This window comes from Schistocerca nitens, chromosome 2, assembly GCF_023898315.1.
Source record: "Schistocerca nitens isolate TAMUIC-IGC-003100 chromosome 2, iqSchNite1.1, whole genome shotgun sequence".
NCBI lineage: Eukaryota > Metazoa > Arthropoda > Insecta > Orthoptera > Acrididae > Schistocerca > Schistocerca nitens.
The window spans coordinates 967,349,461-967,365,335 of NC_064615.1; the positions used below are offsets into that span (position 1 = coordinate 967,349,461).

The following is a 15,875-nucleotide window of genomic DNA, read 5'->3' on the forward strand; positions in this document are numbered from 1 at the left end:
CGCGGACCCTGCACGCGTGAAGGTTTTGGCACGCAGTGTCCGGCCCTACTATAAGGGTTTTTTTCCCGATTGTGGTACAGAACCCTCAAATTGACGTTTATTGTGATGGTAAGTTCCTATGGAAGAAAACTGCTGAGGTCATCGGTTCCTAGGCTTACACATTACTTAATCTAACTTCTAACTTAAACTAACTTACGCTAAGGTCAACACACACATTCATGCCCGAGGGAGGACTCGAACCTCGGACGGTTGGAGCCGCGCGAAGCGTGGCAAGGCACCTAAGGCCACGCGGATACCCCGCGTGGCGACATTTATTGGTCTGATTTATCAGTATACGGAAGCATCTCAGTGCTAAGCGTATAATGTACTATATAAAGGATAAACAACTCGAAAGAAGATTTAATGATGCGTCTTAAGGGGATTTGCAGTCTGTGAGCAAAATGACCTATCACTGTTTTAATAAGACTTCCTTTCTTAAATATTTATTCGAGTTCCAGAAACTTAGGACGTCTGAAGTTTTTCCAAATTTACATACATGCCCTGCAAGTCATCATACAGTGCACGGCGGAGGGTATCTTGTACACCTTGTAGTCATTCCTTTTCCTGTTCCAGTCGCAAATGGACCGATGGAAAAACTGCAGTCTGCTCTCTACATGCTCCTGTACGAGCCCAGATTCGTCTTATCTTGTCTTCCTGGTCCTTACGCGAAATGTATGTCGTTGGAAGCAGAATCATGCTACAGTCTGTCGCAAATACTGACTTCTCTAAGGAACATCACCGTTTTTCGCATTTTTAGCCGTTAGGGTAACGACATTTCACTAAACTCCATCAGTTTGTGGCTTAATGTGGATAATGATATAACCCCTGGTAGACAAGAAGTGACAGAAAGGCTTAACATATTTAGACAATAAGTATTCACGGGGCTCGATCGCGTTATCTGGCATTTATTGACAAGGTCTGTATACTGTGGGCTTTCGCCGTAATCCTTGGCCCTTATCACATTACCTTGCTACGTTGTCGTTAGCGTCTAATTACTGTACATCCGTCATAGGATTATATATCAATTATTACAATGCGTCTACTTTCACAGGATTATAATGCATATTGCTCCCTTGACTTTAGTCTCTCTAATTGTTCATTTTGTTTGTTTGTGTGTTGACTCGAAAATTTCCTCGAAAGGCGATGGTATGTGTCCTTTCGGAACACACAAACACACACACACACACACACACACATACAGTGCTGTTACTGCAGTCCTTCACGCTAGTCATTTTTGGGCACATCTTTTTTAGCCGAGTACCCATCGTAGCCCGGGTATTCATTCTAGTATTTATTCCAATTCTATTAGTCCATTTCCTTCCCCCTCTCCCTGACCGTCTTCTGCGCTCTCATCTCTGTTGATTTCCTCCTCGTGATTGTGACATAAAGTCACGCAGGAAGAATGCGACAATATTGAGTATGAAACTATGCAGCAGATTTTGGAACATATATGTTGTTCGAACATTATGAATTATCCTGAATAGAAAGGTCTATTGACACACAGTCAACACGGATTTAGAAAACACAACTAGTTCACTCACACGAAGAGTTTAGTGCTATCGACAAGAGATTTCAAACTGATTTTGTATTTCTAGATTTTCAGAAGCCTTTCAACACCGTGCCTCAAAAGCGGCTTCTAATCGAATTGCGGGCTTGTGGAATATTGAATATCGTCTCTTGTTATGCGACTGGATTCGTGATTTCCTGTCAGAGAGGTTACAGTTCGTTGTAACTGAGGTAAAGTCACCAAGTAAAACAGAAGTGATTTATGGCGTTCCCCAATCTAGTGTTTTAGGCCCTCTGTTGTTCCTTATCTACATAAACGATTCAGGAGACAATCTGAGCGGCAGTCTCAGGTTGTCTGCAGCTGATGCTGTCGTTTATCGTCTATTAAAGTCATCAGATATAGATAAGATATCATTCTGGTGCGAAATTTGACAATTGACCCTAAATAATGAAAAGTGTGAGGGCATCCACATGAGTGCTAAAAGGAAACCGTTAAACTTCGGTTACACGACAAATCAATCAAATCTAAAGGCCGTAAATTCAAGTAAATTCATAGGCATTACAATTACGAACAACTTAAATTGGAAGGAACACAGAAAATTCTGTGGGTAAAGCAAACCAAAGATTGCGTTTTGCTGACAGAACATTTAGAAGATGCAACAGATGTACTACTACGCTTGTCCGTCGTCTTTTGGAGTAGGCCTACTACTGACTGCGATGTTAGATCCTTACCAGATAGGATTAACGGAATACATCGAGAAAGTTCCAAGAAGGGCAGCACGTTTTGTATTGTAGACAAATAGGGCAGAGAGTGTCACGGACATGATACAGCATATTGGGTGGACATCATTAAAACAAAGACATTTGTCGTTGCGGCGGGATCTTTGCACAGAATTTCAATCACCACCTTTCTCCTCCAAATGCGAAAATATTTTGATGACGCCGACCTACATAGGGAGAAACGATCATCATAAAAAAAATAAGGGACATCAGAACTCGCACGGAAAGATACAGTTATTCGTTTTTCCCGCTCGCTGTTCGAGAGTGTAATAACAGATACTTATTGTGAAGGTGGCTCGCTGAATCCTCTGCCAGGCACTTGAGTGTAATTTACAAAGTAGCCATCTAGATGTGGGTGAAGATGTAACAAACAAAGCTGTCATGGCAGACTAGCGGACTAGCTACAACGCGATAGCCAGGAAGACACTTTAAGCCATCAGAGGGCGATGATGAAAACAACAGTAGTCCGACGAAACGACAAAAGTAGAATTTTTTTTTAAATTTTGAATGAACAGCTGTCCTCTAGGCACACGTGGTTCTTTAAATTATTCAGTGAAATACTGGAGCCGTATTTCCATGCATTCCCACATGTGTTATCCCATTATTTATGCCTCCACCTTCTTGCAGCTGTTTCCCATACTTGATCACTTTTGTTACATGTATTTATTGAGGGTTTGAATCCCCGCATCCTTGACGACTTTTATTATAATTAATGCTCATGTACCGAATTGGTACTTGTTATTGCTTAGCCTAACATTTTTTGGAAATTACATTACGCCCTCTATTTTCGTTTGCTTTTCCCATGGTCTTTTATTACTACATTATTTATTTTACGTTTTAACGAGTTTTACTTGCACGATCTCCCTCAATATTGTAATGGTTTAAGTGTCCTTGGCCCATATTACGATTGCTTTTATTACTTCTATTTTATTGTACCTTATTAAATCGTTTCCTTCACTTGTTTGATTCGTCTAACTTTGTATGAAAGTTTGAATTTATGTAACTGTTCTGGAATTTTATTCTCATTGTCTGTCATTTTACTCGTGGGTCTTTCCTTGTAGACGGTATTTCCTACAGAGCCGTAAATTTCTATTCTTCGTTCATTTTATTATTCACGCTTTGTGAACTTTTCTAAAAGTTTCAATTTGTATGCTACATTTCTTATGGAAAAGAAAAAAAAATGCTGCTTTTGTCGCAACGTGGCATTACTTTTGTATTCATCACCGCCCTCTAGTGGCTTACATTGTCTTCCTGCTTATCACCTTGTAGCTAGTCGGTTGGTCTGCCATGACAGCTTTATTTGTTACATACTGTCTTTATACATCTGATTCCAGATATTCATGGTTTTGTATTTCAGCTCTTTAATTTTGACGATACTAGTAGTTTCATGCTCTTGTATATGCTTTGTATAGTTACATTTTCTGTTATTTCCTGTGTATATCTGGTTTGCAGACAATCTGAGGATGGGTTCTGCCCGAAACGCGTCAATTAAATTCATCTTTTTATCAGCTGGTGGCTTGTTATTTGGTGACCAGTACTCAATTTTTCAATTGAACGCGTGCTTCAGTCCAGCACAGAGTCGTTTTATTGTATTCAGTGTGGTGTAAAAGTGAAGTTGTAAGATAATCTGAAGATGCCCCACGAAGGCGAAACGCGTTGTTAACTGAAGAACACGTTGCGCCCAAGACAGTGTTTAGTTCAAATATTCTGCATGTGGTTGCGATACCACACAGCCTAAGGAATGGAAGAAATTTTGGTACAGCAGTTATGCGGGACTCCTATTCATCTCCTTCTACCCCCTCTCTCTGTCCACCTCCTCTTCCGCTGTACATCTTCCCCTTCTGCACATAAGCTCCTCCATCCTCTGAAGCCATCTCCTGCTGCCCCCTCTATCTCCTCGTCACTCCTTCCATCTCCTCCTGCCTCTGTCTCTGTCCATTCCCTCCTCCCCCATATCTGCATCCATGTCCTCTGTCCCTCTCTATCTGTCCATCTCTTCCTCCCCCTTCTGTCATCGCTGCCCCCCTCACCCAACATAGATCTTTCCTGGTTGTTACACTCACGGTATTTCTTTCCAGGTAGTAAGTAATATGCGTACCAAGTTTGGATGAAATCCATCCAGTGGTTTAGAAGGCGTTTTTTACCCACAGCTTTGCCCGCAAAACATGTCGCATATATTTCACGTGCCTGTAATATACACTACTGACCATTAAAATTGCTACACCACGAAGATGACGTGCTACAGACGCGAAATTTAACCGATTGGAAGAAGATGCTGTGATATGCAAATGATTAGCTTTTCAGAGCATTCACACAGGGTTAACGCCGGTGGCGACACCTACAACGTGCTGACATGAGGAAAGTTTCCAACCGATTTCTCATGCACAAACAGCAGTTGACCGGCATTGCCTGGTGAAACGTTGTTGTGATGCCTCGTGTAAGGAGGAGAAATGCGTACCATCAAGTTTCCGACTTTGATAAAGGTCGGATTGTAGCCTATCGCGATTGCTGTTTATCGTATCGCGACATTGCTGCTCGCGTTGGACGAGATCCAATGACTATTAGCAGAATATGGAATCGGTGGGTTCAGGAGGGTAATACGGAACGCCGTGCTGCATACCAACGGCCTCGTATCACTAGCAGTCGAAATGACAGGCATCTTATCCGCATGGCTGTAACGGATCGTGCAGCCACGTCTCGATCTCTGAGTCAACAGATGGGGACGTTTGCAAGACAACAACCGTCTGCACGAACAGTTCGACGACGTTTGCAGCAGCATGGAGTACCAGCTCGGAGACCATGGTTGCGGTTACCCTTGGCGCTGCATCACAGACAGGAGCGCCTGCAATGGTGTACCCAACGACGAACCTGGGTGCACGAATGGCAAAACGTCATTTTTTCGGATGAATCCAGATTCTGTTTACAGAATCATGATAATCGCATCCGTGTTTGGCGACATCGCGGTGAACGCACATTGGAAGCGTGTATTCGTCATCGCCATACTAGCGTATCACCCGGCGTGATGGTATGGGGTGCCATTGGTTACACATCTCGGTCACCTCTTGTTCGCATTGACGGCACTTTGAACAGTGAACGTTACATTTCAGTTGTGTTACGACCCGTGGCTCTACCCTTCATTCGATCCCTGGGAAACCCTACATTCCAGCAGGATAATGCACGACCGCGTGTTGCAAGTCCTGTACGGGCCTTTCTGTATACAGAAAATGTTCGACTGCTGCTATGGCCAGCACATTTTCCATATCTCTCGCCAATTGAAAACGTCTGGTCAATGGTGGCCGAGCAACTGGCTCGTCACAATATGCCACTCACTACTCTTGATGAACTGTGGTATCCTGTTGAAGCTGCATGGGCAGCTGTACCTGTACACATCATCCAAGCTCTGACTCAATGCCCAGGCGTATGATGGCCGTTATTACGGCCAGATGTGGTTGTTCTGGGTACTGATTTCTCAGAGTCTATGCACCCAAATTGCGTGAAAATGTAGTCACATGTCAGTTCTAGTATAATATATTTGTCCAATGAATACCCGTTTATCATCTGCATTTTTTCTTGGTGTGGCAATTTTAAAGGCCAGTAGTGTATTGCCTGATACCTCAGTGTCCTACCAACCTATCGCTTATTTCAGCCAAGTTGTGCCATAATTTTCTTTTCTGTCGATTCCATTGTACCTCCTCGTTTGTTTCTCGATCTACCCATCTAATAGTCAACATTCTTCTGTGGCACCATATTTCTGAAGCTTTTATAAACCTTATACTCTGTAGTCCGTGGCATCCACGTTTCACATACACGTAAGCCTACACACTAAGTAAATAACTTCAGAAAACACTCCCTAACACTTACGTTTATATATGATTTTATCGTAGTTCTCTCTTTCTGCCAACGTAAGTTATTTGAATACTGAAATAGAAAATCTCGTCTACTATCTACAGCGAGTAATTTCCCAGTCTAATTCCATCAACGTAACATTGTAATTATCCTTGTTTGAGTTTCATTGGTTCGGGTCACTACCTTAGATGTTTTTTTGTTTTATGCTTATTTTTTGCGATGTTTTAAGGTGCCAAATTTAATGACACATCTTGTACAAAAATGTAGCATTAAGCCGTTGAAAAATTATTGTATAGCTACAGATTTCAAGGTCGGAAAAAAAATCGTCAACATATTAACTTGCCGCTAAATATTGGTTTTTCCATGATGCAGATCTGCTACGACGAGTCTTGCGTGTCTCGTTAAGACGTTCGTCGTGGGTGCAGCGTTATGTATGCTGTAACGAACGCCAAGTTAAGCACATGACGTAACAGGTATGCAGTGGGCGCGATCTTGAGAGGGTAGTGACTCTGCAGCTAACGTGGTGCGCTGGGAATGCAAACCACTGGGAAGCATTGCTTATTTAGAGTCTCATACATTATTCTAATGACAAACTTTGCGAGTGCAAGTGGATGCAGATAGGAGTAGTGGGTTCAGATTCTCTCCATCCAGATGTAAGTTTACTGCTATTGAAATTTTACTACATACTACGCTTCCTGTTTATTTAGTATTTATTTTCATAACATATCTTCGCGAAACACGTTGTTCGTGCCTTCTATGAAATTTTGGAGCCTGTTTCAGATTCGGCTATCACTACATCATCTGCAAATCCAAACATCTTTTCTTTGTATTTTCTCCATGTACAGGGTGATTCAGCCGCCTGTATCTCTGGGTTTTATGCAACGCACAACATCTTCGAAAACCGTCTGCGCGATTTTCATATTCTCTCGCTCGCTATGTGCAGACTATTAGCCCAACAGGAAAAAATGTACAGGACGTTTTTTGTAGGAAATTAAATTTAGTTACATTTTATACTGAGATACCTTTTCGCTGGAGGCTACAGTTTTCGAATTATTCAACAAAAAAAGCGGTTGAAGGTCACTTTTGTACTTTTTTCTTGAAAAACTCGAACACTAGGGCCTCTAGCGAAAATGTGTCACAGTAAAAAACCTAACTACATTAAATTTCCTATAAAAAGCTCATGTTCATTGTTTTCTGTAGGACTAATAGTTTATTTATAGTGAATGAGAGAATATGAAAAACTTGTGTGTGATATTTGATGGCGTTGCAGGTTGCATAAAACCCATAGGTAGGGGCAGCTCGATAACCTGGTATATTAATTCCTTCAACACATGTACCTTTTCAAACAACAAATGGTTCAAATGGCTCTGAGCACTATGGGACTTAACATCTATGGTCATCAGTCCCCTAGAACTTAGAACTACTTAAACCTAACTAACCTAAGGACAGCACACAACACCCAGCCATCACGAGGCAGAGAAATTCCCTGACCCCGCCGGGAATCGAACCCGGGAACCCGGGCGTGAGAAGCGAGAACGCTACCGCACGACCACGAGATGCGGGCTTCAAACAACAGCTTTATTATGTATAAACCAATACACCTATGCATACACTAAAGAATATAGTTTTTTTGTCTGAACCATTTTGTTCTTCTTCCTCCTCCTCCTCTTCCTCCTTTTCCGTGGCATTTATCTGAGGCGGTACGGCAGGTCCGCGTACCAGAGTCCTGGAAGCGGAGCGTTAACCCACTCGGCTATCTAGGCAAGGTAGTCTAAGCTTTATTGTCCCAGTATTTAATTAAAAATATTTACCATGCCCCGGTTCTGACCAAGGTTTTCGGGCGAATGCCGAAGCTGATAACTCTTTCCCAGCTATTTCCAGTTGATACTCCTTCCATCCCACTACCATCTTGGCTGGTGTTTGGCTGGGAAGCCATTGACACTACAGTGGGCTATTAATCGAGTAGTCCACTCTATCTAGAGAATGCAAAGTATACAAAAAACGATAAGACTAGACAGTTTCAACACTGTACGTGATCTGTAATGGGTATTCTACAATGTTTTAAGCCACCCCAGCCTCACTCAGGTACAGGCACCTGAACCTGTACTTCAGGCTTCTGCGACAGCAGAAATCACACTCGGAGGTAAAAACCGTTTAAATATTGCTGTTAATCAAAAGTGAAATCGTCTTACGTATTGTTGAATAAAGAGTGCAACTGCAACAATCACAAGCACTTACCAAAAAAAGGATACAGTGCAAAATAGAGTGAAATACGACGCAGGAACAGAGCAGCCGACAATGGGCACAACAAACGGTACTGTCAGCTAGGTATGCGTTGGCTGCAGCCAAAAACAAATGACTACCGGCCGACCCTTCCTCCTTTGGGAGCAGCTTCTACACCAGCCGTGGCGCGCTGGCCCGAACCTCTGTTCTTGGTTTTTCTCTGCACTTCGCAGTGCTACTTCACACAGAGCCGGTACCGACGAGGCTTACGAAGGAAACTCCCCATCGCCTGAGTGACGGAGCGGTTCTAGGCGCTTCAGTCTGGAACCGCGCGACCGCTACGGTCGCAGGTTCGAATCCTGCCTCGGGCATGGATGTGTGTGATGTCCTTAGTTAGGTATAAGTAGTTCTAAGTTCTAGGGAACTGATGACCTCACCTCTTAAATCCCATAGTGCTCAGAGCCATTTGAACCATTTTTTTTTTTAAACTCCCCATCGCACTTCCTTAGATTTAGTGGTCGGGTGGCCCAGTGCATGGCCCGTCAATAGCTGAACACAGATGAAGAGAACAGGAAGAAGGTACACCGACTTTTGAAAAAAGAAAAGCAAAATTGAAATAGTGAACGGTCCGGGCTTAAAGATTTGCAACTTCGAGAACATACGAAGAGCCAAGGAATCTTGAATCCTTTGTTGTTACATACTTCACACCCGTTTACTTGATGTTTTCATTTATGTGAGAGATCTATGCTGTGTCTCGCCTGCTCTCACTATTTATTACTTTTACTTGGGATGGTAATATATTCTTACCACATGACTAATTCTATAATCAATGTATAGTATGATAATTTCCAAGACTAGAGAAGGACAGACACGTCAATCACTGGACGGACAGATCATAATTTTGTAAATAAATAAACTACACGAGGGAGTTTTGAACATGGATCTCCCCCTTCGTAGTCCAACACTGTAACCACACAACCACGACGTGTGGGTCGCCCTATTCCTTCGAAGTTGCACGCCTTACGCTTGGACCGTCCGCTGTTTCAATTTTGCTTCTTTTTTCACTGTTCAGTACAGCTTCTTCCTCTCTTCACGACTGATCTGTGTTCAGTTTTTGACGGGCTATCCACTGGGTCATCTTGCAACTAAATGTGAGGGGAGTGGCGATGGGGAGTTTCCTTTGTTAGTGTCACTCGAATGTGGCACAGAAGTGATGTTACAATAACGTACAACTAGATGAGATCCTACAAGTCGGTAACTGTCGACACACTAAGCAGTGAGCGACAGTAGCTTTGCTAGCTGTGCACTAAGTTCCCGCGTACGCACCCACGGAAGTCACGTCATATTCGGAAATAAAAAGTGATTTTGACAAGCAAGAATATAAAATATCGTTTCATTAGCAGCAATCGAATCTGTGCTGTTAGGTACCTGCCCAAACACACCCTCGGAAATCGCGACATATGAGGGAAAAACGGCCAAGTATCTTTTATAAGAAAGAATACAAAAACGTCTTTGCTGGTCCGGAGATCTATTACAAACGCCAAGATGAAAAAACATTTTAGCCTATAACAGGACGCGGACGTACTTAGTTCAACTCTGAAACTCGGCGTTTCTATAATATCCACACGACCTCGCTGAACCCAAGCAGCTACGAAGATTATTATCACTTATCTTATAATCTCCCGAAGGCTTTTACCACCAATCCGTCATGAACTAACATGTAACTGAGACAGATTGTACTAAGAGTGACGTGTTTGTGATAAATCTTCAGTGCGTCCTTCCCTTGAAACAGTATACTGTCAGATATCAAAGTAGAGTCTCCAAAATTGGAGTTCGTCGACTGCTATCGACTTTCGTGGTCGCTTCAAGTGACACGACATTTTGACGTAGCTTCTGCACCAGATTCGAGTAGCACTAGCTTCCGTCTTCTACTGCCGATTTAGATATAGGAAGCCGATCGCCCAACTGGAAATTAAGACACTGTAGCAGTGTACTGGTGGTAAAGGTTTTGCGTTTGTGTGTGTGTGTGTGTGTGTGTGTGTGTGTGTGTGTGTGTGTGTGTACGCAGATCTCTTAACGCTTACAGTAACGTGATTTAATGCTGGATCCGATACTGTAATGATGGGGCGTGCGCTGTTACCATTAAAATTGCCCCTGTTTCACCTGTTGCCTGCCTTTGTTGCAGGAGTGATGGAGGCGGACCACGATGAGGACTACCAGGAGTACCTGAACGAGTTCCGCTTCCTGCACGACGACGGCGGCCTCGATGACGCTGAAGGTATGTCGTCTCGCTGATTTCTGAAAAACACCTGTCTAGTCTGAAACAAGCTGTCGTCCATCGCTCCTTGAATATTGAGGCGAAACGTCGCTACACTATGTCACTTGAATGTCTCATTTATTTCTCCGCCGTTGGTATGTAAGATACTGTGTGGGAAGAACCAATCGATTCAGTACTCATATTAAAACTGCACATATTGTTTCTTTCCCCATATAAGTGAACACTTGTGTTATTTCACAGCCAAGTTCCACGATTTTTTTTTGACAAAAATTGTCCATTTGTAGAACTTTACTTTATTCTTATGCTTTTTTCATCATCAGTCTTTGGACTGGATGGATTTCGTCCTCCTGTTCTGTCCCATCCGCCATGGTTCTTTACACTTACTATTCAGGGTGATTCAGCTGCTGCCGCCGACGTCGTTATATGGTCATCTACATCTGCATCATACTCCGCAAGCCACCTAATGGTGTGTGACGGTATCAGGAACGGTATCCAGACACGGCGACAGCCGCATAATCGATATAAATTCCCTCTCAGAGGCGGCTGAGCGACGTTTAGCAAATGGAAAAGATACAAGTGAGGACTGGCCACGAGTTACACGGTATTTTTGGATCTAGGCATACTTCCGCCATACTTATCCAAGTGTCTCTAATCTTCGTTTAATTAGCGGTGTAGGTCATACAGGCTTTGGATGTTTCCAGAATGAGATTTTCACTCTGCAGCGGAGTGTGCGCTGATATGAAACTCCCTGGCGGATTAAAACTGTGTCCCGGGCCGAGACTCGAACTCGGGACCTTTGCCTTTCGCGGGCAAGTGCTCTACCATCTGAGCTACCCAAGCACGACTCACGCCCCGTCCTCACAGCTCTACTTCTGCCAGTGTCTCGTCTCCTACTTTGCAAACCTCACAGAAGCTCTCCTGCGAACCTTGCAGAACTATCTCTCCAGAAAGAATGGATATTGCGGAGACATGGCTTAGTCACAGCCTGAGGGATGTTTCCAGAATGAGATTTTCACTCTGCAGCGGAGTGTGCGCTGATATGAAACTCCCTGGCGGATTAAAACTGTGTCCCGGGCCGAGACTCGAACTCGGGACCTTTGCCATTCGCGGGCAAGTGCTCTACCATCTGAGCTACCCAAGCAAGACTCACGCCCCGTCCTCACAGCTCTACTTCTGCCAGTACATTGTCTCCTACCTTCCAAACTTTACAGAAGCTCTCCTGCGAACCTTGCAGAACTAGCACTCCTGAAAGAAAGGATATTGCGGAGACATGGCTTAGTCACGGCCTCGGGGATGTTTCCAGAATGAGATTTTCACTCTGCAGCGGAGTGTGCGCTAATATGAAACTTCCTGGCAGATTAAAGCTGTTTGCCGGACCGAGACTCGAACTCGGGACCTTTGCCTTTCGCGGGCAAATGCTCTACCATCTGAGCTACCCAAGCACAACTCACGCCCCGTCCTCAGAGCTTTACTTCTGCAAGTACCTCGTCTCCTACGTTCCAAGCTTCAGGCTTTGGATGTCTCTGTGCCTTTATTCTCTTTATAGTACTATCCGTAAATTGTTCAGAAAAGTTGGCCTATTAAGTGTGTATCATCATCCGAAGCAACGAAATTTAGCAGTAGGTATGAAAAAGGGACGTTTGGAAGTAACACATTTCCGGTATATAACCCAATTAAACGATTACTATACAGGATTATTCAGCTGCCCCTACCGAAGTCGTTGTATGCAACCTCACACAACAGAACAATGTTGTTGCACAGTTTCCTCTGGAGATGTGGAGCACGTTGTCAAAACATCACTGAATATGGCTCTGAGCACTATGGGACTCAACTACTGAGGTTATTAGTCCCCTAGAACTTAGAACTAGTTAAACCTAACTAACCTAAGGACATCACAAACATCCATGCCCGAGGCAGGATTCGAACCTGCGACCGTAGCGGTCTTGCGGTTCCAGACTGCAGCGCCTTTAACCGCACGGCCACTTCGGCCGGCCATCACTGAATAACTTGTAAAGTGTACAAAGACGTCTTAAACTTACTGTACAAGTTTGGTTTATGAAACTAGCACATGAATTTTATGAGTCACAATTAATCTTTTGAACGATAAATGTAAATGTCGTGTGACTAGGGCTTCCCGTCGGGTAGACCGTTCGCCGGGTGCAAGTCTTTCGATTTGACGCCACTTCGGCGACTTGCGCGTCGATGGAGATGAAATGATGATGATTAGGACAACATAACACCCACTCCCTGAACTGAGAAAAATTGTTCAAATGGCTCTGAGCACTATGGGACTCAACATCCTAGGTCATAAGTCCCCTAGAACTTAGAACTATTTAAACCTAACTAACCTAAGGACATCACACACACCCATGCCCGAGGCAGGATTCGAACCTGCGACCGTAGCAGTCCCGCGGTTCCGGACTGCAGCGCCAGAACCGCTAGACCACCGCGGCCGGCTGAACTGAGAAAATCGCCGACCCAGCCGGGCATCGAACCCGGCCCCTTAGGATTAACATTCTGTGGCACTGACCACTCAGGTACCGGGGGCGGACTTTTGAACGATAACGGTGGTTCCGGCACATTTATAAGGATATGATCACAAGTGGCAACATGTTGGCAGTATGGTCTCCAGACTCAGCAACATGCTGCACCCTTAGCACAGTATATCCTTTGCAATCAGAGCGATATGTCGTCGTATGCCATCCTTCAGATCAGGAAGAGTCTGGATAAATCCCTGTTAGACATGATCTTTCAGATATCTCCACAACCAGAAGTCACGTGGATTTAGATCGGTGGATCTGGAAATTGCCTAGAAATGATACGATCATTCTCCTGGCAAACGACATGTGGTGTCATCCCATCCTGCATGAAAATAGTCTTTTAGACACAGTTGCGTTCTTGCAAAGCTGGAATCACGTGTTACACAAGAAGGTCTTATAGCATACACATGTCACGTTGCATCTAACACACCCGCGAAAGGAAAAAAAATGGTTCAATTCAAATGGCTCTGAGCACTATGGGACTTAACTTCTGAGGTCATCAGTCCCCTAGAACGTAGAACTACTTAAACGTAACTAACCTAAGGACATCACACACATCCATGCCCGAGGCAGGATTCGAACCTGGGACCGTAGCGGTCGCACGGTTCCAGACTGTAGCGCCTAGAACCGCTCGGCTACCTCGGCCGGCGCGAAGGGAAAAAATGGTTCAAATGGCTCTGAGCACTATGGGACTTAACATCTTAGGTCATCAGTCCCCTAGAACTTAGAACTACTTAAACCTAACTAACCTAAGGACATCACACACGTCCATGCTCGAGACAGGATTCGAACCTGCGACCGTAGCAGTCGCGCGGTTCCGGACTGAAGCGCCTAGAACCGCTTGACCACCGCGGCCGGCCGCAAAGGGAAAAGGACAGAATCAAGGTGCTAGTGAAACCACACCACACAGTCGCATAAGCTGAGTGCAGCGGATGTTTCTGCACAAATATCGCGGAGAAGAGCCCCATATGTGACAGGTCTGTGCATTCAAGGCATCGTGCAGAATAAAATGTCCCTCGTCTGTTGAAAGGATATTCCCCGGTCACATGCTTGAACAAAAACAATAAACAAGGGCAAAGCCACGGCGTTGTAGCCTATCTTGGGGCTTCACTCGGTGCGCACTCTGAATCTTGTAGGGATACCAGTGTAAAATGCGCCCCAAAATCTACAGAACTGTTGACCAGAGGAGAGACAATTCCCAAGATACAGTCTGAGCACTGACCGCAGAATTTGAGGCGTGATCTGCACAGTTGGCTATAGCTACAGCAACGTTACCAACGAAATGCCATGGGAATGGACTGCCTCTCTCTACCCCCACTGCACATTAATGATCTAGATCAATTATTCAAAATGACAGTCGCCGGCCGGAATGGCCGAGCGGTTCTACGTGCTACAGTCTGGAACCGCGCGACCGCTACGGTCGCAGGTTCGAATCCTGCCTCGGGCATGGATGTGTGTGATGTCCTTAGGTTAGTTAGGTTTAAGTATTTCTGAGTTCTAGGGGACTGATGACCTCAGATGTTAAGTCCCACAGTGTTCAGAGCCATTTGAACCATTTGAACTGAACAAGGGCAAAACATTTGGTGTGAAAAAAAATCCCTTTTACGTTGAGCCGGAACTAAGAACTCATAATAACATCTGATACTGTTCATCTAGGGCGATAGTCAGGGCGTTGTCACTCTACTGTTGGCGTCATTCCTTATCTAGATGCTCTGTCATTTTTTTATTCGTCACAACAGTGCGTCAGTATTTTATCTTTTTCACTCTGCTTTATCTGTTTCATTTTACGTAACAAATAAGTCTCACTTATCACATCAATTTCTCTGAATCTATCATTTGGATTCGGATTGTGAAAATAATAAAAAAACTGCTATAAAAGTATTAACACTGATTCCACTGTAAGTTAGAAATGACTGGTAATCTGATGAAGAAGTTTCTGTGAAAAACAATTTATTTTTGATCAGCATAGAAGGAGCAAGTCCACTGCCAGAAAAGAAGGAGACATGGTATTCATCAGAGGTATCAGGAGCGTTGTGAAATCAAATCCTCTTGAAGATTGTGAGGACGTTATTATTTCTCCTGGTTTATGCAAACGGGCGAGAATTCATTTTCTCAGCAACTTCAAGGCTTCACTTAAGTCTTTTCTCGGAAGCAGCAGCCACAGTCACGCGGCAGAAAATCAGTTTTCAAGCAGACGCCTGTATAAGTCAATTTACACTCTAAGCCAAAAAGTAAAAGACGGACCACGAAGGAATTATCCGAATATGGCGGAAATAGGTAGATGTGAATTACAGACAAACAAATGATTACAATTTCCGAAAAACTGGATGGTTTATTCAAGAGAAAGACCTTCACAAATTATGCAGGTCAATAACAGGTTAGTCCAGCACCGGCCCTTATGCAAGCAGTTATCTGGCTTCATACTGATGTGAGTGATGTCCTTAGGTTAGTTAGGTTTAAGTAGTTCTAAGCTCTAGGGGACTGATGACCTCAGAAGTTAAGTCCCATAGTGCTCATTTGAAAGTGTTCTCTCTCTCTCTCTCTCTCTTCTTTTTTTTTTTTTTTTTTTTTTTTTTTACAATCGCATTAATTATTTTGCCGCCAACCGGTTTCAACCCGCGATGGGGTCATCTTCAGAGCAATTTACACCATTTTGGTAGGCG

The 15,875-nt window shown here is 43.9% G+C and overlaps 1 protein-coding gene across 2 annotated transcripts in view; it reads left to right on the top strand.

Moving 5' to 3' along the window:
- LOC126237293 (rho GTPase-activating protein conundrum) overlaps positions 1 to 15,875 on the top strand; it is a 227,865-nt gene that overhangs the window by 101,084 nt on the left and 110,906 nt on the right. For both annotated transcript variants that reach the window (XM_049947243.1, XM_049947244.1), the window contains exon 2: positions 10,580 to 10,672. In XM_049947243.1, the coding sequence (XP_049803200.1) occupies positions 10,585 to 10,672 (88 nt within the window). In that variant the 5' untranslated portion in view covers positions 10,580 to 10,584. The remainder of the gene's footprint in view (positions 1 to 10,579; positions 10,673 to 15,875) is intronic.